Source organism: Salvelinus namaycush, chromosome 27, assembly GCF_016432855.1.
Source record: "Salvelinus namaycush isolate Seneca chromosome 27, SaNama_1.0, whole genome shotgun sequence".
NCBI lineage: Eukaryota > Metazoa > Chordata > Actinopteri > Salmoniformes > Salmonidae > Salvelinus > Salvelinus namaycush.
The window spans coordinates 9,400,538-9,423,037 of record NC_052333.1 but is presented as its reverse complement, the minus strand read 5'-3'; the positions used below and the strand labels follow the sequence as shown (position 1 = coordinate 9,423,037).

General features: G+C 47.1%; 1 protein-coding gene across 1 annotated transcript in view; it reads right to left on the bottom strand.

Annotated features, from left to right (window-relative positions):
* The window catches only part of LOC120022534 (engulfment and cell motility protein 1-like), a 158,459-nt gene that overhangs the window by 114,819 nt on the left and 21,140 nt on the right, over positions 1–22,500 (bottom strand). Inside the window, exons 2-5 of the mRNA XM_038966482.1 lie at positions 4,648–4,785; positions 742–782; positions 483–555; positions 318–368 (exon numbers count right to left, since the gene is read on the bottom strand). Of these exons, the coding sequence (XP_038822410.1) occupies positions 318–368; positions 483–555; positions 742–782; positions 4,648–4,725 (243 nt within the window). The 5' untranslated portion in view covers positions 4,726–4,785. The remainder of the gene's footprint in view (positions 1–317; positions 369–482; positions 556–741; positions 783–4,647; positions 4,786–22,500) is intronic.

Genomic DNA, 22,500 nt, shown 5'->3' with positions numbered 1-22,500 from the left:
CAATCATCATGTTACAAACAGGAAGGAATGAGGGCCTAATGGTTGTGTGAGTTGAATAAGTAGTACTTCACTCAACTTAACCCTAAACTGTGTCTTTCCACTTAACCCTGACATTCTCCTATACTCTGAAAGGTTTCAGTTAACTTTACTAAGGAATGTGATGTTCAACTTCACTTTTAAAATGGAGAAAAAGGTACAAATATCAAAAGGAGATGTAGCTTTTTAACATGAAACTATTGCAGATCCATGAAGAAAGACTCCCTTCCTCTTTCAGTATGTTTTAGGACAAACTTAATGAATACATAACTCAAACTTACAGGAGATGTCGTCAGTCGCAGTATAGAACCATTCTTTATGTCATTGCGATTCTGCGAAGACAGGAGAGGGACAACTTAGAGGTGTGATTTATGACATTAAATGCTAAGGTGGATTATTATTGTTTAGTCCAATATGACAAAGCTAACAAGAAAGTTGAAGCCAACCTTTTCTGTGATGTAGAAATTAGTGGAATCAGCATTTTGCAGAGCAAAGTTTTCGTGGTTCCCCAAAGACCATCTGAAGAAGAAAATGTAGAACATTAAAACGCATTTGAGCTTTGAATTGGAAGAACACTGCATCTCTCAATGGCAGATAAAAACACTCAGTAGGATTTATATTTATTTAAATACATTACATAAACACAAATACACAGCATTTATTCAAGGTTATCAGAGACAGAGACAGAGAGAAAGATTTCCTTACCCTTCGCACACTTCTTTGATAATGGCTGAGAGGGGCTTTTTCTGAGAAAAGAAGAATGAGAAATGAGAAAGTATAGTTCATCCTCATTAGAAAACACAATATCCTTTAAGTACAGCTACTTCAATGGAAGTGGGGGAACAATGACTTTATATTATATGAGATGAATTTAAATAGAACCACAGAGCATTCCCAGATCTTTTTGTGCCATCTTGCCAACACATATGGTCATTGTCATGCCAGTTGGCAAGATAGCACAAACAGATCTGGGACCCGTCTACATTTATAACATCATGCAGGGCGGAGTGGTACAGTGGTCAGTGGTCGAGGAGCTGGACAACATGGTCCAAACCTTATGTCAAAACAGGTCTACGTCCCAAATGGCTCCCTATTCCCTACATAGTGCACTACTTTTGACCAGGGTGCCATTCTGCTGTTGAATCAACAACCATCTGCACATCATTGTAGTTCCATAAAATATTGAAATGTTATCGTGTATAACTATGAAGTCCCTCTCCAGACAGAAGGGACAAAGGGAGGGGGTGTGTTTGGAGGAGTTGTGTGTTTAGTGACAGCCGGTATTTTATTTATTTATTTCACCTTTATTTAACCAGGTAGGCTAGTTGAGAACAAGTTCTCATTTATAACTGCGACCTGGCCAAGATAAAGCAAAGCAGTGCGACACAAACAACAACACAGAGTTGCATATGGAATAAACAAACGTACAGTCAATAACACAATAGAAAAGTCTATATACAGTGTGCGCAAATGAGGTCGGATAAGGGAGGTAAGGCAATAAATAGGCCATAGTGGCAAAATAATTACAATTTAGCAATTAAACACTGGAGTGATAGATGTGCAGAAGAGGATTGTGCAAGTAGAGATACTAGGCTGCAAAGGAGCAACAAAATAAATAACAATATGGGGATGAGGTAGTTGGGTGGGCTAATTACAGATGGGCTATGTACAGGTGCAATGATCTGTAAGCTGCTCTGACAGCTGATGCTTAAAGTTAGTGAGGGAGAATATGAGTCTCCAGCTTCAGTGATTTTTGCAATTCGTTCCAGTCGACTTTTTGCAATTCGTTCCATACTAAAGCATTAATTTTAGTGTAAACATGCATGGAAACACACGCACGCAACCTTAGCAGCAAAAAGTGGGTGACATGTCCGTTGGCACCCCAGCCCCAGCTCTCTTCTCCCCCAACCCCCTCTACCCTTACCCCCAGGTCAGAGGCTTACCCGGGCTTCCTCCCTCCCAGCTGCTCCAGTCCCTCTGAGCTACAGTAGCGTTATCTCATTAGCATGTTCGGTACTTTGATCAATTCTCTGACGCTAAACAAGCAAATGTTTGGGTAGCGGCCCGGGAGGCACAGCAGCAGAGTTCTAGAGAGAAATAAACTGTGGTGATGCATGATGGAGTGACGCAGAAGTTCTCTCTTCAGAGGCTCTTTAGATTTATGCAGAGCTAGTCTCAATGGGCTCCAGAGCACTGAGCGGAGCTGGTTTAACACAGTAAGAGTGACTCAGTCTCCAATGGAGGCAGGCAGGCATATGCTGCTAAAGTACAGAGGCCACAGAGGAGAGGAGATATGGAGAGATGAAGGGAGGAGAGTGGAGAGAGGGATGAGAGGGAGGGAGGGAGGGAGGAGAGATAGAAAAGGGGAGGGGAGGAGGGAGGGAGAGGAGGGAGGAGAGGCGAGATGGAGGGAGGAGAGGAGGAGGAGAGTAGAGATAGAGGGATGAGAGGGAGGGAGGAGAGAGAGAGGGAGGAGAGGAAAGTGAGGGAGGAGAGGAGAGCGAGGGAGGGAAGAGAAGAGAGAGAAAGGGAGGAAAAGGAAAGGGGGATACCGAGTCAGTTGTACAACAATGTATTCAACTGAAATGTGTCTTCCGCATTTAACCCAACCCCTCTCAATCAGAGAGGTGCGGGGAGATGCCTTAATCGACATCCACATCATCGGCACCCGGGGAACAATGGGTTAACTGCCTTGCTCAGGGGCAGAAAGACAGATTTTTACCTTGTCAGCTCGGGAGAGACCAAGGGAGGGGAGGAGAGATAGAGGGAGGGAGGGATAGAGGGAGGGAGGGGAGAGAGAGGGAGGGGAGGAGAGAGAGAGAGGGAGATGAGGAGGGGAGGGGAGGAGAGAGAGAGAGGGAGAGGAGGAAGGGAGGGAGTGAGGGAGGGAGGAGAGATTGAGGGAGGGAGGGAGGGGAGGAGAGATAGAGGGACGGAGGGATAGAGGGATTGAGGGAGGGAGGGGAGAGAGAGGGAGGGGAGGAGGGATGGAGGGAGGGAGGGGAGAGAGAGGGAGGGGAGATGGAGGGAGGGAGGGAGGGGAGAGAGAGGGAGGGGAGGAGGGATGGAGGGAGGGAGGGGAGAGAGAGGGAGGGGAGGGAGGGAAGGAGGGAGGGGAGAGAGAGGGAGGGGGAGGGGAGGAGAGAGATAGAGGGAGGGGAGGAGGGAGGGAGGGGAGGAGAGATAGAGGGAGCAGAGGATAGATAGAGGGAGTGAGTGAGTGAGTGAGTGAGTGAGTGAGTGAGTGAGTGAGTGAGTGAGTGAGTGAGTGAGTGAGTGAGTGAGTGAGTGAGGGAGGGAGGGAGGGAGGGAGGGAGGGAGGGGAGGAGAGATAGAGGGAGCAGAGGATAGATAGAGTGAGGGAGGGAGGAGAGATAGAGGGAGCAGAGGATAGAGTGAGTGAGTGAGTGAGTGAGTGAGTGAGTGAGTGAGTGAGTGAGTGAGTGAGTGAGTGAGTGAGTGAGGGAGGGAGGGAGGGAGGGAGGGAGGGAGGGAGGGAGGGAGGGAGGGAGGGAGCGAGGAGAGAGAGAGAGAGAGAGAGAGAGAGAGAGAGAGAGAGAGGGAGAGAGGGAGGGAGGGAGAGAGGGAGGGAGGGAGGAGAGGGAGAGAGGGAGGAGAGAGAGAGGGAGGGAGGGAGGGAGGGAGGGAGGGAGGGAGGGGAGATAGAGGGAGGAGGGAGGGAGGGAGGGAGGGAGGGAGGGAGGGAGGGAGGGAGGGAGGGAGGGAGGGAGGGAGGGAGGGAGGGAGGGAGGGAGGAGAGATAGAGGGAGGAAGGGAGCAGAGGATAGAGGGAGGGGAGGAGAGATAGAGGGAGCATAGGATAGATAGAGGGAGGGAGGGATAAAGGGAGGGAGAGAGGGATAAAGGGAGGGAGGGAGGAGAGATAGAGCGAGGGAGGGAGGAGAGATAGAGCGAGGGAGGGAGGAGAGATAGAGCGAGGGAGGGAGGGGAGGAGAGATAGAGGGGAGGGAGGGAGGGAGGGAGGGAGGGAGGGAGGGAGGGAGGGAGGGGAGATAGAGGGAGGGAGGGGAGATAGAGGGAGGGAGGGGAGATAGAGGGAGGGAGGGGAGATAGAGGGAGGGAGGGGAGGGAGGGAGGGGAGATAGAGGGAGGGAGGGGAGGGAGGGAGGGGAGGAAAATGCAAATGCATCCAACAAATTTGTAGTCACAAGCTTGATGTAGTCATTGCATGTTATGAATATGGGACCAAATACTGCATTTTTACTACTATAATGCAGATAAGTGAATTTGTCCTAATTTGTCCTAATTTGTCCCCTAAAATGTGGAGACTGGAAAAAGTGCTGTAATTTCTGAACGGTTTACGGTTATAGATGAAAATACTCTCAAATTAGAGCTGACAGTCTGCACTTTAACCTCACAGTCATTGTTTTGCTCAGAAAACTTGAGGGACCAAATAAAACCACCTGCGGGCCGGCCGCCAGTTGGGGAACGCTGCTCTAGGTCCAGTGAACAAGACTCGTGTCTGCACTAATCAGTCAGTCACAGGACTTGCATCACATAGGAATGACGCCACTGGTTGTGAGACAATGTGTGAAAGCAGTACAGGCAGTCTATTGGGCAATGGACCTCTCTTTTTGATCAGGCACTGACCTGGTCTATCTCCATGAGTTTAGGGAAGGCCCCTGGCCACTCAATGGCCACCTTGACGATGTCGGAGGGCGGTGGCATGATGGCGGTGGAGGGGTATGGAGGTGCCTCACTGTCTCACTGAGGAGCTCTCATCCAAACCTGGAGGGGAGAAAGGGGGGGGTCACATTATTCAATGGACAGAATATAATAGACTAGAATTTATCCATTTGCTCAGAAATTGTAAATGTGTTGCTGACACAGCAGTAGTAATCCAACCCACTGCACAAAGAGGCACACTCACACAGTCTATATTGAAACCAAGTGACATCAATATTCAAAAGTTCACAAGGTCAGTGATGAAATATTACTGAGAGTCATGATGGAAAAAGCACCCAATTGTCATACTTGAGTAAAAGATACCTTAATACAAAATGACTCAAGTAAAAGTAAAAGTCACCCAGTAAAATCCTACTTGAGTAAAAGTCTAAAAGTAAATGTATAAATCATTTTACACTCCGTATATTAAGCAAACCAGACAGCACACAATAAAAAAAATATGTATTTACAGATGGCCAGGGGGCACACTCCAACTCATCATTTACAAACAAAACATTTGTGTTTAGTGAGTCAGCCAGATCAGATGCAGTAGGGATAACCAGGGATGTTCTCTTGAATTAAACCATTTTCCTGTCCTTTTGGGTGTCAGGGAAAATGTATGGAGTAAAAAGTACATCATTTTATTTAGGAATGTAGTGAAGTAAAAGTATAAATAGTAAAGTACAGATATCCCCAAAAACAATTCAAGTAGTACTTTATAGTATTTTTAATTAAGTACTTTACACCACTGACTAGGGCACAGCTTCCTTAAGTGTATTCATTACACTCACTTATACAGATCCCAGATCAGGACAAATATTGCAATAACAAAAGTGCTGTTGCCTTGTTCTGCATCCCAAATTGCACCATTGAGCTCCGGTCAAAAGTAGTGCACAAAACATTAGGAACACCTTCCTAATATTGAGTTGCACCCTCTTTTGCCCTCAGAACATCCTCAATTCATCGGGGCGTGGACTCTACCAGCTGTCAAAAGAGTTCCACAGGGAAGCTAGCCCATGTTGACTCAAATGCTTCCCACAGTTGTGTCAAGTTGGCTGGATATCCTTTGGTTGGTGGACCATTCTTGATACACAAAGGAAACTGTTGAGTATGAAAAACCCAGCAGCGTTGCAGTTCTTGATACAACCTGTGCACATAACACCTACTACCATACCCCGTTCAAAGACACTTCAATATTTTGTCTTGCCCATTCACCCTCTGAATGGCACACACACACGCACACGTCTCAATTGTCTCAAGGCTTAAAAATCCGTCTTTAACTTGTCTCCTCCCCTTCATCGACAGTGATTGAAGTGGATTTAACAAGTGACATCAATAAGGGATCATACCGTTCACCTGGTCAGTCTGTCATGGAAAGAGCAGGTGTTCCTAATGTTCTGTACACTGGGTGTATATAAGGAGTAATTGGGCACAACCATAGAAGACTGTACCAACAAATAGTACCAACAAAGAAACTGTCATCAAGCAGTTCACTGTGAAAAACATTGTCCACAATAGCCTGTATGTACGATACCCAAGATATTAAACTACAGCATAACAGAGTAAGAATGGGCCCCCACAGAGATGATGCTACTAAACCTGACCTCAGCAGCTCATCTCCAGGGGCCAGGGTGTGTCGTGCTTGGCTCTGGGTGATAAGAGCAGTGGTGTGATACACAGGGCAGGCAGCATCAGAGGTGTTTCAGGCCTGAAGAGCATTAGCAGACACACACACACACACATACCCACAACTCACACACCCACAACTCTCACACCCACAACTCTCACACCCACACTTTAGTGTACACACTCATGCTCACTCAGACACTCTCTCTCTGAGAGACACACACACCTGGCAGTGAACAGTAATCCTGCGTGACTCAGGCCTGGGATAAAAGTGCTGAGTATTACTGAGAAAGCAGAAAGAAAGAGGTTTAGCAGAGAGAGAGATGGATGGAGAGATGGTCCGATTCCCCCTGGCTTTCTCAGATAAGACTGGTTAAGTTGCCGTCTGCACTCAGAGAAGACCGGAGACAGACTACGGAATATTTGATTTCAAACTACAAGTGAGGACTTCACCGTATGACGACACCAAATGTCCATCCAAAATGGAAATAGTGTATACGGAGTACTGTAGATATAGGATACGTACCAAATGACACCCTCTTCCTTAGGTAGTGCACTACTTTTGCCCCCTAACCTATGGGCTCTGGTCAAAAGTAGTGCACTACACTGAGCAAAACCCAGCCAAGCAACATTGTGTTATTTATTCAGTATTTCAGTCTGGATCGTCTTCGCTCCTAAAGGAGAAGTCCCTTTACATATTTAATCCTCTTTCACATGGACCCAGTCCCCCATGGGAGGAAACAATACCATCTTATTCCCTATGAGCTGCACAACATTTAACCAGGGCCCATTAGAGCTCTGGTCAAAAGAAGTGCACTATGTAGCGGATAGAAGGTTTGCGTCCCAAATGGCACCCTATTTCCTGAACTTTTGACCAGGTCCCTATTAGTGTACTATAGGAATAGGGTGCCATTTGGGATGCACACGTGTGCAGCCTTCGTCTCTCACTCTCTTGCTCTGTTTATTCAAACCTTCCCTACGTCTCGCTCTCCCTCTCCCTCATGCAGTTTATTCCAACCTTACGTCTCTCTCCCTCTCCCTCATGCAGTTTATTCCAACCTTACGTCTCTCTCCCTCTCTCCCTCATGCAGTTTATTCCAACCTTACGTCTCTCTCTCCCTCTCCCTCATGCAGTTTATTCCAACCTTACGTCTCTCTCTCCCTCTCCCTCATGCAGTTTATTCCAACCTTACGTCTCTCTCTCCCTCTCCCCATGCAGTTTATTCCAACCTTACGTCTCTCTCTCCCTCTCTCCCTCATGCAGTTTATTCCAACCTTACGTCTCTCTCCCTCCGTCCCTCGTGCAGTTTATTCCAACCTTACGTCCCTCTCTCCCTCCGTCCCTCATGCAGTTTATTCCAACCTTACGTCTCTCTCCCTCCGTCCCTCATGCAGTTTATTCCAACCTTACGTCTCTCTCCCTCGTGCAGTTTATTCCAACCTTACGTCTCTCTCCCTCATGCAGTTTATTCCAACCTTACGTCTCTCTCCCTCCGTCCCTCGTGCAGTTTATTCCAACCTTACGTCTCTCTCTCCCTCTCCCTCATGCAGTTTATTCCAACCTTACGTCTCTCTCCCTCATGCAGTTTATTCCAACCTTACGTCTCTCTCTCCCTCTCCCTCATGCAGTTTATTCCAACCTTACGTCTCTCTCCCTCATGCAGTTTATTCCAACCTTACGTCTCTCTCCCCCATGCAGTTTATTCCAACCTTACGTCTCTCTCTCCCTCTCCCTCATGCAGTTTATTCCAACCTTACATCTCTCTCCCTCATGCAGTTTATTCCAACCTTACGTCTCTCTCCCCCATGCAGTTTATTCCAACCTTACGTCTCTCTCTCCCTCTCCCTCATGCAGTTTATTCCAACCTTACGTCTCTCTCCCTCCGTCCCTCGTGCAGTTTATTCCAACCTCACGTCTCTCTCCCTCATGCAGTTTATTCCAACCTTGCGTCTCTCTCCCTCTCCCCATGCAGTTTATTCCAACCTTACGTCTCTCTCTCCCTCTCTCCCTCATGCAGTTTATTCCAACCTTACGTCTCTCTCCCGCATGCAGTTTATTCCAACCTTACGCCTCTCTCCCTCTCCCCATGCAGTTTATTCCAACCTTACGTCTCTCTCCCTCTCTCCCTCATGCAGTTTATTCCAACCTTACGTCTCTCTCCCTCTCTCCCTCGTGCAGTTTATTCCAACCTTACGTCTCTCTCTCCCTTTCCCTCATGCAGTTTATTCCAACCATACGTCTCTCTCCCTCTCCCCATGCAGTTTATTCCAACCTTACGTCTCTCTCCCTCTCTCCCTCATGCAGTTTATTCCAACCTTACGTCTCTCTCCCTCATGCAGTTTATTCCAACCTTACGTCTCTCTCCCTCTCCCTATGCAGTTTATTCCAACCTTACGTCTCTCTCCCTCATGCAGTTTATTCCAACCTTACGTCTCTCTCCCTCTCTCCCTCATGCAGTTTATTCCAACCTTACGTCTCTCTCTCCCTCTCCCCATGCAGTTTATTCCAACCTTACGTCTCTCTCCCTCTCCCTATGCAGTTTATTCCAACCTTACGTCTCTCTCCCTCATGCAGTTTTTTTCCAACCTTACGTCTCTCTCCCTCTCATGCAGTTTATTCCAACCTTACGTCTCTCTCCCTCTTTCCCTCATGCAGATTATTCCAACCTTACGTCTCTCTCCCTCTCTCCCTCATGCAGTTTATTCCAACCTTACGTCTCTCTCCCTCTCTCCCTCATGCAGTTTATTCCAACCTTACGTCTCTCTCCCTCATGCAGTTTATTCCAACCTTACGTCTCTCTCCCTCCGTCCCTCGTGCAGTTTATTCCAACCTTACGTCTCTCTCTCCCTCTCTCCCTCATGCAGTTTATTCCAACCTTATGTCTCTCTCCCTCATGCAGTTTATTCCAACCTTACGTCTCTCTCCCTCTCTCCCTCATGCAGTTTATTCCAACCTTACGTCTCTCTCCCTCTCCCTCATGCAGTTTATTCCAACCTTACGTCTCTCTCCCTCCGTCCCTCGTGCAGTTTATTCCAACCTCACGTCTCTCTCCCTCATGCAGTTTATTCCAACCTTACGTCTCTCTCCCTCTCTCCCTCATGCAGTTTATTCCAACCTTACGTCTCTCTCCCTCTCCCTCATGCAGTTTATTCCAACCTTACGTCTCTCTCTCCCTCTCCCTCATGCAGTTTATTCCAACCTTACGTCTCTCTCTCCCTCTCCCTCATGCAGTTTATTCCAACCTTACGTCTCTCTCTCCCTCTCCCTCATGCAGTTTATTCCAACCTTACGTCTCTCTCTCCCTCTCCCCATGCAGTTTATTCCAACCTTACGTCCTCTCTCCCTCCGTCCCTCGTGCAGTTTATTCCAACCTTACGTCCCTCTCTCCCTCCGTCCCTCATGCAGTTTATTCCAACCTTACGTCTCTCTCCCTCTGTCCCTCATGCAGTTTATTCCAACCTTACGTCTCTCTCCCTCGTGCAGTTTATTCCAACCTTACGTCTCTCTCCCTCATGCAGTTTATTCCAACCTTACGTCTCTCTCCCTCTCCCTCATGCAGTTTATTCCAACCTTACGTCTCTCTCCCTCATGCAGTTATTCCAACCTTACGTCTCTCTCTCCCTCTCCCTCATGCAGTTTATTCCAACCTTACGTCTCTCTCCCTCATGCAGTTTATTCCAACCTTACGTCTCTCTCCCCCATGCAGTTTATTCCAACCTTACGTCTCTCTCTCCCTCTCCCTCATGCAGTTTATTCCAACCTTACATCTCTCTCCCTCATGCAGTTTATTCCAACCTTACGTCTCTCTCCCCCATGCAGTTTATTCCAACCTTACGTCTCTCTCTCCCTCTCCCTCATGCAGTTTATTCCAACCTTACGTCTCTCTCCCTCTCTCCCTCATGCAGTTTATTCCAACCTTACGTCTCTCTCCCTCTCCCTCATGCAGTTTATTCCAACCTTACGTCTCTCTCCCTCCGTCCCTCGTGCAGTTTATTCCAACCTCACGTCTCTCTCCTCATGCAGTTTATTCCAACCTTACGTCTCTCTCCCTCTCTCCCTCATGCAGTTTATTCCAACCTTACGTCTCTCTCCCTCTCCCTCATGCAGTTTATTCCAACCTTACGTCTCTCTCTCCCTCTCCCTCATGCAGTTTATTCCAACCTTACGTCTCTCTCTCCCTCTCCCTCATGCAGTTTATTCCAACCTTACGTCTCTCTCTCCCTCTCCCTCATGCAGTTTATTCCAACCTTACGTCTCTCTCTCCCTCTCCCTCATGCAGTTTATTCCAACCTTACGTCTCTCTCTCCCTCTCCCTCATGCAGTTTATTCCAACCTTACGTCTCTCTCTCCCTCTCCCCATGCAGTTTATTCCAACCTTACGTCTCTCTCCCTCCGTCCCTCGTGCAGTTTATTCCAACCTTACGTCCCTCTCTCCCTCCGTCCCTCATGCAGTTTATTCCAACCTTACGTCTCTCTCCCTCTGTCCCTCATGCAGTTTATTCCAACCTTACGTCTCTCTCCCTCGTGCAGTTTATTCCAACCTTACGTCTCTCTCCCTCATGCAGTTTATTCCAACCTTACGTCTCTCTCCCTCTCCCTCATGCAGTTTATTCCAACCTTACGTCTCTCTCCCTCATGCAGTTTATTCCAACCTTACGTCTCTCTCTCCCTCTCCCTCATGCAGTTTATTCCAACCTTACGTCTCTCTCCCTCATGCAGTTTATTCCAACCTTACGTCTCTCTCCCCCATGCAGTTTATTCCACCTTACGTCTCTCTCTCCCTCTCCCTCATGCAGTTTATTCCAACCTTACATCTCTCTCCCTCATGCAGTTTATTCCAACCTTACGTCTCTCTCCCCCATGCAGTTTATTCCAACCTTACGTCTCTCTCCCTCCGTCCCTCGTGCAGTTTATTCCAACCTCGCGTCTCTCTCCCTCATGCAGTTTATTCCAACCTTGCGTCTCTCTCCCTCTCCCCATGCAGTTTATTCCAACCTTACGTCTCTCTCTCCCTCTCTCCCTCATGCAGTTTATTCCAACCTTACGTCTCTCTCCCGCATGCAGTTTATTCCAACCTTACGCCTCTCTCCCTCTCCCCATGCAGTTTATTCCAACCTTACGTCTCTCTCCCTCTCTCCCTCATGCAGTTTATTCCAACCTTACGTCTCTCTCCCTCTCTCCCTCATGCAGTTTATTCCAACCTTACGTCTCTCTCTCCCTTTCCCTCATGCAGTTTATTCCAACCATACGTCTCTCTCCCTCTCCCCATGCAGTTTATTCCAACCTTACGTCTCTCTCCCTCTCTCCCTCATGCAGTTTATTCCAACCTTACGTCTCTCTCCCTCTCTCCCTCATGCAGTTTATTCCAACCTTACGTCTCTCTCCCTCTCCCTATGCAGTTTATTCCAACCTTACGTCTCTCTCCCTCATGCAGTTTATTCCAACCTTACGTCTCTCTCCCTCTCTCCCTCATGCAGTTTATTCCAACCTTACGTCTCTCTCTCCCTCTCCCCATGCAGTTTATTCCAACCTTACGTCTCTCTCCCTCTCCCTATGCAGTTTATTCCAACCTTACGTCTCTCTCCCTCATGCAGTTTATTCAAACCTTACGTCTCTCTCCCTCTCATGCAGTTTATTCCAACCTTACGTCTCTCTCCCTCTTTCCCTCATGCAGTTTATTCCAACCTTACGTCTCTCTCCCTCTCTCCCTCATGCAGTTTATTCCAACCTTACGTCTCTCTCCCTCTCTCCCTCATGCAGTTTATTCCAACCTTACGTCTCTCTCCCTCATGCAGTTTATTCCAACCTTACGTCTCTCTCCCTCCGTCCCTCGTGCAGTTTATTCCAACCTTACGTCTCTCTCTCCCTCTCTCCCTCATGCAGTTTATTCCAACCTTACGTCTCTCTCCCTCATGCAGTTTATTCCAACCTTACATCTCTCTCCCTCTCTCCCTCATGCAGTTTATTCCAACCTTACGTCTCTCTCCCTCTCCCTCATGCAGTTTATTCCAACCTTACGTCTCTCTCCCTCCGTCCCTCGTGCAGTTTATTCCAACCTCACGTCTCTCTCCCTCATGCAGTTTATTCCAACCTTACGTCTCTCTCCCTTTCTCCCTCATGCAGTTTATTCCAACCTTACGTCTCTCTCCCTCTCCCTCATGCAGTTTATTCCAACCTTACGTCTCTCTCTCCCTCTCCCTCATGCAGTTTATTCCAACCTTACGTCTCTCTCCCTCATGCAGTTTATTCCAACCTTACGTCTCTCTCCCCCATGCAGTTTATTCCAACCTTACGTCTCTCTCTCCCTCTCCCTCATGCAGTTTATTCCAACCTTACGTCTCTCTCCCTCATGCAGTTTATTCCAACCTTACGTCTCTCTCCCTCTCCCCATGCAGTTTATTCCAACCTTACGTCTCTCTCTCCCTCTCTCCATCATGCAGTTTATTCCAACCTTACGTCTCTCTCCCCCTCATGCAGTTTATTCCAACCTTACGTCTCTCTCCCTCTCTCCCTCGTGCAGTTTATTCCAACCTTACGTCTCTCTCCCTCTCTCCCTCATGCAGTTTATTCCAACCTTACGTCTCTCTCTCCCTCTCCCTCATGCAGTTTATTCCAACCTTACGTCTCTCTCCCTCATGCAGTTTATTCCAACCTTACGTCTCTCTCCCCCTCTCCCTCATGCAGTTTATTCCAACCTTACGTCTCTCTCTCCCTCTCCCCAAGCAGTTTATTCCAACCTTACGTCTCTCTCTCCCTCTCCCTCTCCCTCATGCAGTTTATTCCAACCTTACGTCTCTCTCCCTCTCCCCATGCAGTTTATTCCAACCTTACGTCTCTCTCCCTCTCTCCCTCATGCAGTTTATTCCAACCTTACGTCTCTCTCTCCCTCTCCCCATGCAGTTTATTCCAACCTTACGTCTCTCTCCCTCTCTCCCTCATGCAGTTTATTCCAACCTTACGTCTCTCTCTCCCTCTCCCCATGCAGTTTATTCCAACCTTACATCTCTCTCCCTCATGCAGTTTATTCCAACCTTACGTCTCTCTCCCTCTCATGCAGTTTATTCCAACCTTACGTCTCTCTCCCTCTTTCCCTCATGCAGTTTATTCCAACCTTATGTCTCTCTCCCTCTCTCCCTCATGCAGTTTATTCCAACCTTACGTCTCTCTCCCTCCGTCCCTCGTGCAGTTTATTCCAACCTTACGTCTCTCTCCCTCTCTCCCTCATGCAGTTTATTCCAACCTTACGTCTCTCTCCTCTCTCCCTCATGCAGTTTATTCCAACCTTACGTCTCTCTCCCTCTCTCCCTCATGCAGTTTATTCCAACCTTACGTCTCTCTCCCTCATGCAGTTTATTCCAACCTTACGTCTCTCTCCCTCCGTCCCTCGTGCAGTTTTTTCCAACCTTACGTCTCTCTCTCCCTCTCTCCCTCATGCAGTTTATTCCAACCTTACGTCTCTCTCCCTCTCTCCCTCATGCAGTTTATTCCAACCTTACGTCTCTCTCCCTCCGTCCCTCGTGCAGTTTATTCCAACCTCACGTCTCTCTCCCTCATGCAGTTTATTCCAACCTTACGTCTCTCTCCCTCATGCAGTTTATTCCAACCTTACGTCTCTCTCCCTCTCCCTCATGCAGTTTATTCCAACCTTACGTCTCTCTCCCTCTCTCCCTCTTGCAGTTTATTCCAACCTTACGTCTCTCTCCCTCTCCCTCATGCAGCTTATTCCAACCTTACGTCTCTCTCTCCCTCTCCCCATGCAGTTTATTCCAACCTTACGTCTCTCTCCCTCTCTCCCTCATGCAGTTTATTCCAACCTTACATCTCTCTCTCCCTCTCCCCCATGCAGTTTATTCCAACCTTATCGTCTCTCCCTCTCTCCCTCATGCAGTTTATTCCAACCTTACGTCTCTCCCCTCTCTCCCTCATGCAGTTTATTCCAACTTACGTCTCTCTCCCTATCCCTAGCAGTTTATTCCAACCTTACGTCTCTCTCCCTCATGCAGTTTATTCCAACCTTACGCTCTCTCCCTCTCCCTCATGCAGTTTATTCCAACCTTACGTCTCTCTCCCTCTCCCCATGCAGTTTATTCCAACCTTACGTCTCTCTCCCTCTCCCTATGCAGTTTATTCCAACTTACGTCTCTCTCCCTCATGCAGTTTATTCAAACCTTACGTCTCTCTCGCTCTCATGCAGTTTATTCCAACCTTACGTCTCTCTCCCTCTTTCCTATGCAGTTTATTCCAACCTTACGTCTCTCTCTCTCTCCCTCATGCAGTTTATTCCAACCTTAGTCTCTCTCCTCTCTCCCTCATGCGTTTTATTCCAACCTTACGTCTCTCTCCCTCCGTCCTCGTGCAGTTTTTCCAACCTTAACGTCTCTCTCTCCTCTCTCCCTCATTCAGTTTATTCCAACCTTACGTCTCTCTCCCTCTATGCAGTTTATTCCAACCTTAACGTCTCTCTCCCTCTCTCCCTCATGCAGTTTATTCCAACCTTACGTCTCTCCCTCTCCCTCATGCAGTTTATTCCAACCTTACGTCCTCCCCTCCTCCCTCGTGCAGTTTATTCCAACCTTACGTCTCTCTCTCCCTCATGCCGTGTTATTCCAACCTTACGTCTCTCTCCTTCTCCCTCATGCAGTTTTATTCCAACCTTACGTCTCTCTCCCCTCTCCTCATGCAGTTTATTCCAACTTACTCTCTCTCTCCCTCTCCCTCATGCAGTTATTCCAACCTTACGTCTCTCTCCCTCATGCAGTTTATTCCAACCTTACGTCTCTCTTCCCCCCATGCAGTTTATTCCAACCTTACGTCTCTCTCTCCCTCTCCCATGCAGTTTATTCCAACCTTACGTCTCTCTCCCTCAGCAGTTTATTCCAACCTTACGTCTCTCTCCTCTCCCCATGCAGTTTATTCCAACCTTACGTCTCTCTCTCCCTCTCTCCATCATGCAGTTTATTCCAACCTTACGTCTCTCTCCCCTCATGCAGTTTATTCCAACCTTACGTCTCTCTCCCTCTTCCCTCGTGCAGTTTATTCCAACCTTACGTCTCTCTCCCTCTCTCCTCATGCAGTTTATTCCAACCTTACGTCTCTCTCTCCCTCTCCCTCATGCAGTTTATTCCAACCTTACGTCTCTCTCCCTCTCTCCTCATGCAGTTTATTCAACCTTACGTCTCTCTCCCTCTCTCCCTCATGCAGTTTATTCCAACCTTACGTCTCTCTCTCCCTCTCCCCAAGCAGTTTATTCCAACCTTACGTCTCTCTCTCCCTCTCCCTCTCCCTCATGCAGTTTATTCCAACCTTACGTCTCTCTCACTCTCCCCATGCAGTTTATTCCAACCTTACGTCTCTCTCCCTCTCTCCCTCATGCAGTTTATTCCAACCTTACGTCTCTCTCTCCTCTCCCAAGTGCAGTTTATTCCAACCTTACGTCTCTCTCCCTCTCTCCTCATGCAGTTTATTCCAACCTTACGTCTCTCTCTCCCTCTCCCCATGCAGTTTATTCCAACCTTACATCTCTCTCCCTCATGCAGTTTATTCCAACCTTACGTCTCTCTCCCTCCTCATGCAGTTTACTCAACCTTACGTCTCTCTCCCCTTTCCCTCATGCAGTTTATTCCAACCTTACGTCTCTCTCCCTTCTCCCTCATGCAGTTTATTCCAACCTTACGTCTCTCTCCCTCCGTCCCTCGTGCAGTTTATTCCAACCTTACGTCTCTCTCCCTCTCTCCCTCATGCAGTTTATTCCAACCTTACGTCTCTCTCCCTCTCTCCCTCATGCAGTTTATTCCAACCTTACGTCTCTCTCCCTCATGCAGTTTATTCCAACCTTACGTCTCTCTCCCTCCGTCCCTCGTGCAGTTTTTTCCAACCTTACGCTCTCTCTCCCTCTCTCCTCATGCAGTTTATTCCAACCTTACGTCTCTCTCCCTCTCTCCTCATGCAGTTTATTCCAACCTTACGTCTCTCTCCCTCCGTCCCTCGTGCAGTTTATTCCAACCTCACGTCTCTCTCCCTCATGCAGTTTATTCCAACCTTACGTCTCTCTCCCTCATGCAGTTTATTCCAACCTTACGTCTCTCTCCCTCTCCCTCATGCAGTTTATTCCAACCTTACGTCTCTCTCCTCTCCCCTCTTGCAGTTTATTCCAACCTTACGTCTCTCTCCCTCTCCCTCATGCAGTTATTCCAACCTTACGTTCTCTCTCCCTCTCCCATGCAGTTTATTCCAACCTTACGTCCTCTCTCTCCTCTCCCTCATGCAGTTATTCCAACCTTACGTCTCTCTCCCTCTCTCCCTCATGCAGTTTTATTCCAACCTTACATCTCTCTCTCCCTGTCCCCCATGCAGTTTATCCAACCTTACGTCTCTCTCCCTCTCTCCCTCATGCAGTTTTATTCCAACCTTACGTCTCTCTCTCCTCTCCCATGCAGTTTATTCCAACCTTACGTCTCTCTCTCCTCTCCCCATGCAGTTTATTCCAACCTTACGTCACTCTCTCCCTCTCCCCATGCAGTTTATTCCAACCTTACGTCTCTCTCTCCCTCTCTCCCTCATGCAGTTTATTCCAACCTTACGTCTCTCTCCCTCTCTCCCCATGCAGTTTATTCCAACCTTACGTCTCTCTCTCCCTCTCTCCCTCATGCAGTTTATTCCAACCTTACGTCTCTCTCCCTCTCTCCCCATGCAGTTTATTCCAACCTTACGTCTCTCTCCCTCTCCCTATGCAGTTTATTCCAACCTTACGTCTCTCTCCTCTCTCCCTCTGCAGTTTATTCCAACCTTACGTCTCTCTCCCTCTCCCTCATGCAGCTTATTTCCAACCTTACGTCTCTCTCTCCCTCTCCCCATGCAGTTTATTCCAACCTACGTCTCTCTCTCCCTCTCTCCCTCTGCAGTTTATTCCAACCTTACATCTCCTCTCCTCTCCCATGCAGTTTATTCCAACCTTACTCTCTCTCCCTCTCTCCCTCATGCAGTTTATTCCAACTTACGTCTCTCTCCCTCTCTCCCCTCATGCAGTTTATTCCAACCTTACGTCTCTCTCTCCCTCTCCCCATGCAGTTTATTCCAACCTTACGTCTCTCTCTCCCTCTCCCTCATGCAGTTTATTCCAACCTTACGTCTCTCTCTCCCTCTCCCCATGCAGTTTATTCAACCTTACGTCTCTCTCCCTCTCTCCCTCATGCAGTTTATTCCAACCTTACGTCTCCTCTCTCCCTCTCCCCATGCAGTTTATTCAACCTTACGTCTCTCTCCCTCTCTCCCTCATGCAGTTTATTCAACCTTACGTCTCTCTCTCCCTCTCCCTCATGCAGTTTATTCCAACCTTACATCTCTCTCCCTCATGCAGTTTATTCCAACCTTACGTCTCTCTCTCCCTCTCCCATGCAGTTTATTCCAACTTACGTCTCTCTCCCTCTTCCTCATGCAGTTTATTCCAACCTTACGTCTCTCTCCCTCTCCCTCATGCAGTTTATTCCAACCTTACGTCTCTCTCCCTCTCTCCCTCATGCAGTTTATTCCAACCTTACGTCCTCTCTCTCCCTCTCCCCATGCAGTTTATTCCACCCTTACGTCTCTCTCTCCCTCTCCCCATGCAGTTTATTCCAACCTTACGTCACTCTCTCCCTCTCCCCATGCAGTTTATTCCAACCTTACGTCTCTCTCTCCCTCTCTCCCTCATGCAGTTTATTCCAACCTTACGTCTCTCTCCCTCCTCCCTCATGCAGTTTATTCCAACCTTACGTCCTCTCTCCCTCTCCCCATGCAGTTATTTCCAACCTTACGTCTCCTCTCCTCTCTCTCTCATGCAGTTTATTCCAACCTTACGTCTCTCTCTCCCTCTCCCCATGCAGTTTACTCCAACCTTACGTCTCTCTCCCTCTCTCCCTCATGCAGTTTATTCCAACCTTACGTCTCTCTCCCTCTCTCCCTCATGCAGTTTATTCCAACCTTACGTCTCTCTCTCCCTCTCCCCATGCAGTTTATTCCAACCTTACTTCTCTCTCCTCTCTCCCCATGCAGTTTATTCCAACCTTACGTCTCTCTCTCCCTCTCTCCCTCATGCAGTTTATTCCAACCTTACGTCTCTCTCCCTCTCTCCCCATGCAGTTTATTCCAACCTTACGTCTCTCTCTCCCTCATGCAGTTTATTCCAACCTTACGTCCCTCTCTCCCTCTCTCCCTCATGCAGTTTATTCCAACCTTACGTCTCTCTCTCCCTCTCCCTCATGCAGTTTATTCCAAAAAGACAGTCGTCATGTCATCTGCCTGGTCTGGTGTACCATGACAGTGTAGCTCACCCCATAATAAGCACAGCCCTTGATCAGGTTCTGTTGCCATGGGAGCCATAGCTTCCGTAGACACTAGCTAGCTGCATCTTTACTTCCATCCAGGGTGTCACAAAGGCAGTCAGTCACCTTTTGTTTGTTGTCATTTGAATTTACCGAAATTCATAAGAACCACCAGTCTTTTTTACACCATTCAAATAAACCTGAGGGAAATAATGGACTCTCGGTTTAAACATTGGAGTGTGTAAAATGAGAACTTTGAGAGTCTGCCTTCAGTGGACGTGTGTGTGTGTGTGTGTGTGTGTGTGTGTGTGTGTGTGTAGGGCTGTGACTCAAAAAGACAGCCTTTCTCTGCCATTTTATTTTTACCATTACATTGTTATTATCAGTATAATTTAATTATTATTCAATTCATTATTACCTCTAAATATTAGTCTAGTATACACATTTAGAAATGTCAGATTGGAGAGGATTGTCACATTTTTGTATTGACACAACTTAACGCATTAGCTATCAGACAAAAGAAGCGTGCAATTTCACTATTGCATTTACACTTTGTTACTGTTTTTTCCTTGTCATTCGGTTTTGTAGGTGTCCATTTTGTTTAAATGTATGTTACTGTTGTCTTAGGCTTATAAGGCCCTGTGTAAAAATGAGAGGTCACAATTCTGTTTGTTCACTTGTTAACATGGATATGCTTCTTAATAAAACTCATTATTATCATGGCATTATTATTATTATTATTATTCAGGTTATTACTTATAAATATTAATCTACAAATTAAGAAATGCCAGGTTGGAGAAGATCAATCGCATTTTCTACATAAAAATATATGCCTACCTTGTCTGTTACTGTTTCTGCAAATATTTATTTTTTAATAGGGCTCCTATTTCGACTCGCAAATCAGTACGCCTGCTATTAGGGCAAGTTAATCTACGTGAAAAAAGAAACTTCAAAAATCAATGTAGGCTTATTTAAAACAGTTTCATTTTCATGGTCGTCATCTGTAACCGTTAGTTACACGGTCATTTTTACACAGTTATTAATTTACCGTCACAGGCCTACGTGTCTGTGGCCTTCCAGACCTGCAGCTGTCTGTGTTGATGAAACCAGGCACCTCACTGAAATCACTGACTCTCTCCGTTCATGCCTCTCCCTTGTTTATGCTCATTCAGAGAAAATTGTGTTCTTGTCCTCCGCTCTAGGAAAGCGGAGGGCGGCAAAGAGAGAGAGACCGAGAGAAAGAACACAGGAGGAAGTATTGTCTTGATGAGCACAAGCTGGCCTTTTCTGTGAGCAGAGGAGCATGACTGCGCAGACACACACACACACACACCCTTTCACTCTTTAAAGAAAAAATCTATTCATCCTGTCAACAAGTTCAGCCTGTCAATCAGATCTGTCATGATCTTTCAACACAGGAGCAGCAGCAGTGGAAGTGACACAGTCAACCTCAGAAAGCTCAGTGCACCCATCTTCCTTCCTTTCCCCTTACAACAGGAGCTCTGTCAGAGACTTGAGACTTTGGCTGTGTCCCAATTGCACCCTATTCCCTATAGATCTCTGGTCAAAAGTAGTGCACTACATAGGGAATAGGGTGCCATTTGTGATGCACTCATCACAGAGAGAAGCAGTAAACAGTAACTCTAGTGGAGGGGATGGGTTGAGGAGAGGGGCAGTCAGGGCTACCGGGAACACTGTCATTCTGCTCTGGGTTCATTTATAGGCATCAAGGCTGCACTGGGATACACAGCAGATATGCCAATCAAGATTTACTCTGTGTGTGTGTGTGTGTGTGTCTCTTCTCCTCTCAGTGTGTGTGTGTATGTGTCTCTTCTCCTCTCAGTGTGTGTGTGTGTGCGCGCGCGCGTGCGTGCGTGTCTCTCTCATACCCGGGAGGCACGTATCTCTGCCTCATATTTTATCCACTTCACAATGCAAATTGTGGTTTTGTTATTGAGCAAGCCGTTGTCAAAGGCCATCCTGTCATGGTAGTTGATACCCTCAGGAATATGTGGACCTGTACAACACAGCTCTGCCAGAGGGGCTAATAAGACATAAGTGTCTCTCGTTTTCCTTCTCCCCATGCCCCTGTTCTTCATTCCATCTCTCTGCTCCTACTTCAGTCTTCAGGTGTCCTGCTCTCTCATCCTACCCTGACGACTCACACTGAATTGTTTCCTCTGCTCTCGCTACATGCTTCAGTCTGAGACTGCCGTCATTTAAGTCGTTTGAGGTGACGAGGGGCACGAGGGGGTTGTACAAAACAAAGTCATCAGCGATTGGATTGTCTCTAACCAATCGTCATCGACGCCCATGACGAATTTTCAAACCATCGCCTTACCCACATGTGTTCTGGCTCTGGCCCAACCCATAGCAAGGAGTCTGGGTAGCCAGGCAACACTCTTTCTCTCTGTGTTCCTCCCCATCTTTATAGAAAACATTAGGGATTGAAATGTTGCAGCTGTACGGTCTCTAAACCAATAGTAGGATCAGATCCATTCCCTCTCACACAGATTTCCAGTCCTTCACTTGGTTTCATTAAAGTAATGTACTGCGTAACATAACGAGCTGGCTAGACATCAAATCATTGTTTATCAGGGTGATTGGACCATCTAAGGACAGTAGCAAAGCAAACTGACTGGCAATAATCCTGACAGAACGTGCATCCCAAATGGCACCCTTTACCCAATATAGTGCACCACTATTTTGGACCAAGGCCCATAGGGACGCCACACCAATAGGCCTCTGGTCAAAAGTGCACTATGTAGGGAATAGGGTGCCATTTGGGATGCAGACATAACCTTAATAATAATAATTTCTTTGGTATGATGGATGAGGATGTGGAACTGGGCCAGACTATAATCTCACAAAACGCCCACTGGCACCATCACCTGTGGTAAATCAGAGTGACACGTGCAGCGAGAAGGTCACACCACTAAAGTGACGTTAATCCACTGAATTATTTCAGACACGGAAAGAGTGACATAACAACAACAACAAAAAATTGCTGAAAACCAATCTCACACCAAAAGTCCACAACTGGAAGGACACATACATCAATACAGGAAGTGGTGAAGAGGGGACGAGAAGGAAGAGAGGGAAAGCGCCAGGTTTCAGCTAAATTATTTATGAGGTAACATAAGAGGTCTTGTCCTCTGCAGAGAGGAAGGAAGGAGAGAGGAAGAGGGAGGAGAGTTCTGGGAGGAGATGGAGGGGAGAGAACGAGAGAGAGAGGAAAAAGAAAGGTTGGAGTGACGAGTGAGGGATCAAGAGGAAAGACAGAACATTTTACTTCACTAACAACAAGAGACTCGGTACTTGTATATAGCCTTGTTATTGTGTTACCATTTCGCTAAACTTGTCTTAGTTTTTAACCCTGCATTGCTGGGAAAGGGATTTATACACTATAATTAATATACAGTTGAAGTCGGAAGTTTACATACACCTTAGCCAAATACATTCAAACTCCTGACATTTAATCCTAGTAAAAATTCCCTGTATTAGGTCAGTTAAAATAAAGTGGTGATCCTAAGAATGTGAAATATCAGAATAATAGAGAGAATTATTTATTTCAGCTTTTATTTCTTTCATCACATTCCCCGTGGGTCAGAAGTTTACATACACTCAATTAGTATTTGGTAGCATTGTCTTTAAATTGTTTAACTTGGGTCAAACATTTCTGGTAGCCTTCCACAAGCTTCCCACAATAAGTTGGGTAAATTTTGGCCATTCCTCCTGACAGAGCTGGTGTAGAGTCAGGTTTGTAGGCCTCCTTGCTCGCACACGCTTTTTCAGTTCTGTCCACAAATTTTCTATGGGATTGAGGTCAGGGCTTTGTAATGGCCACTCCAT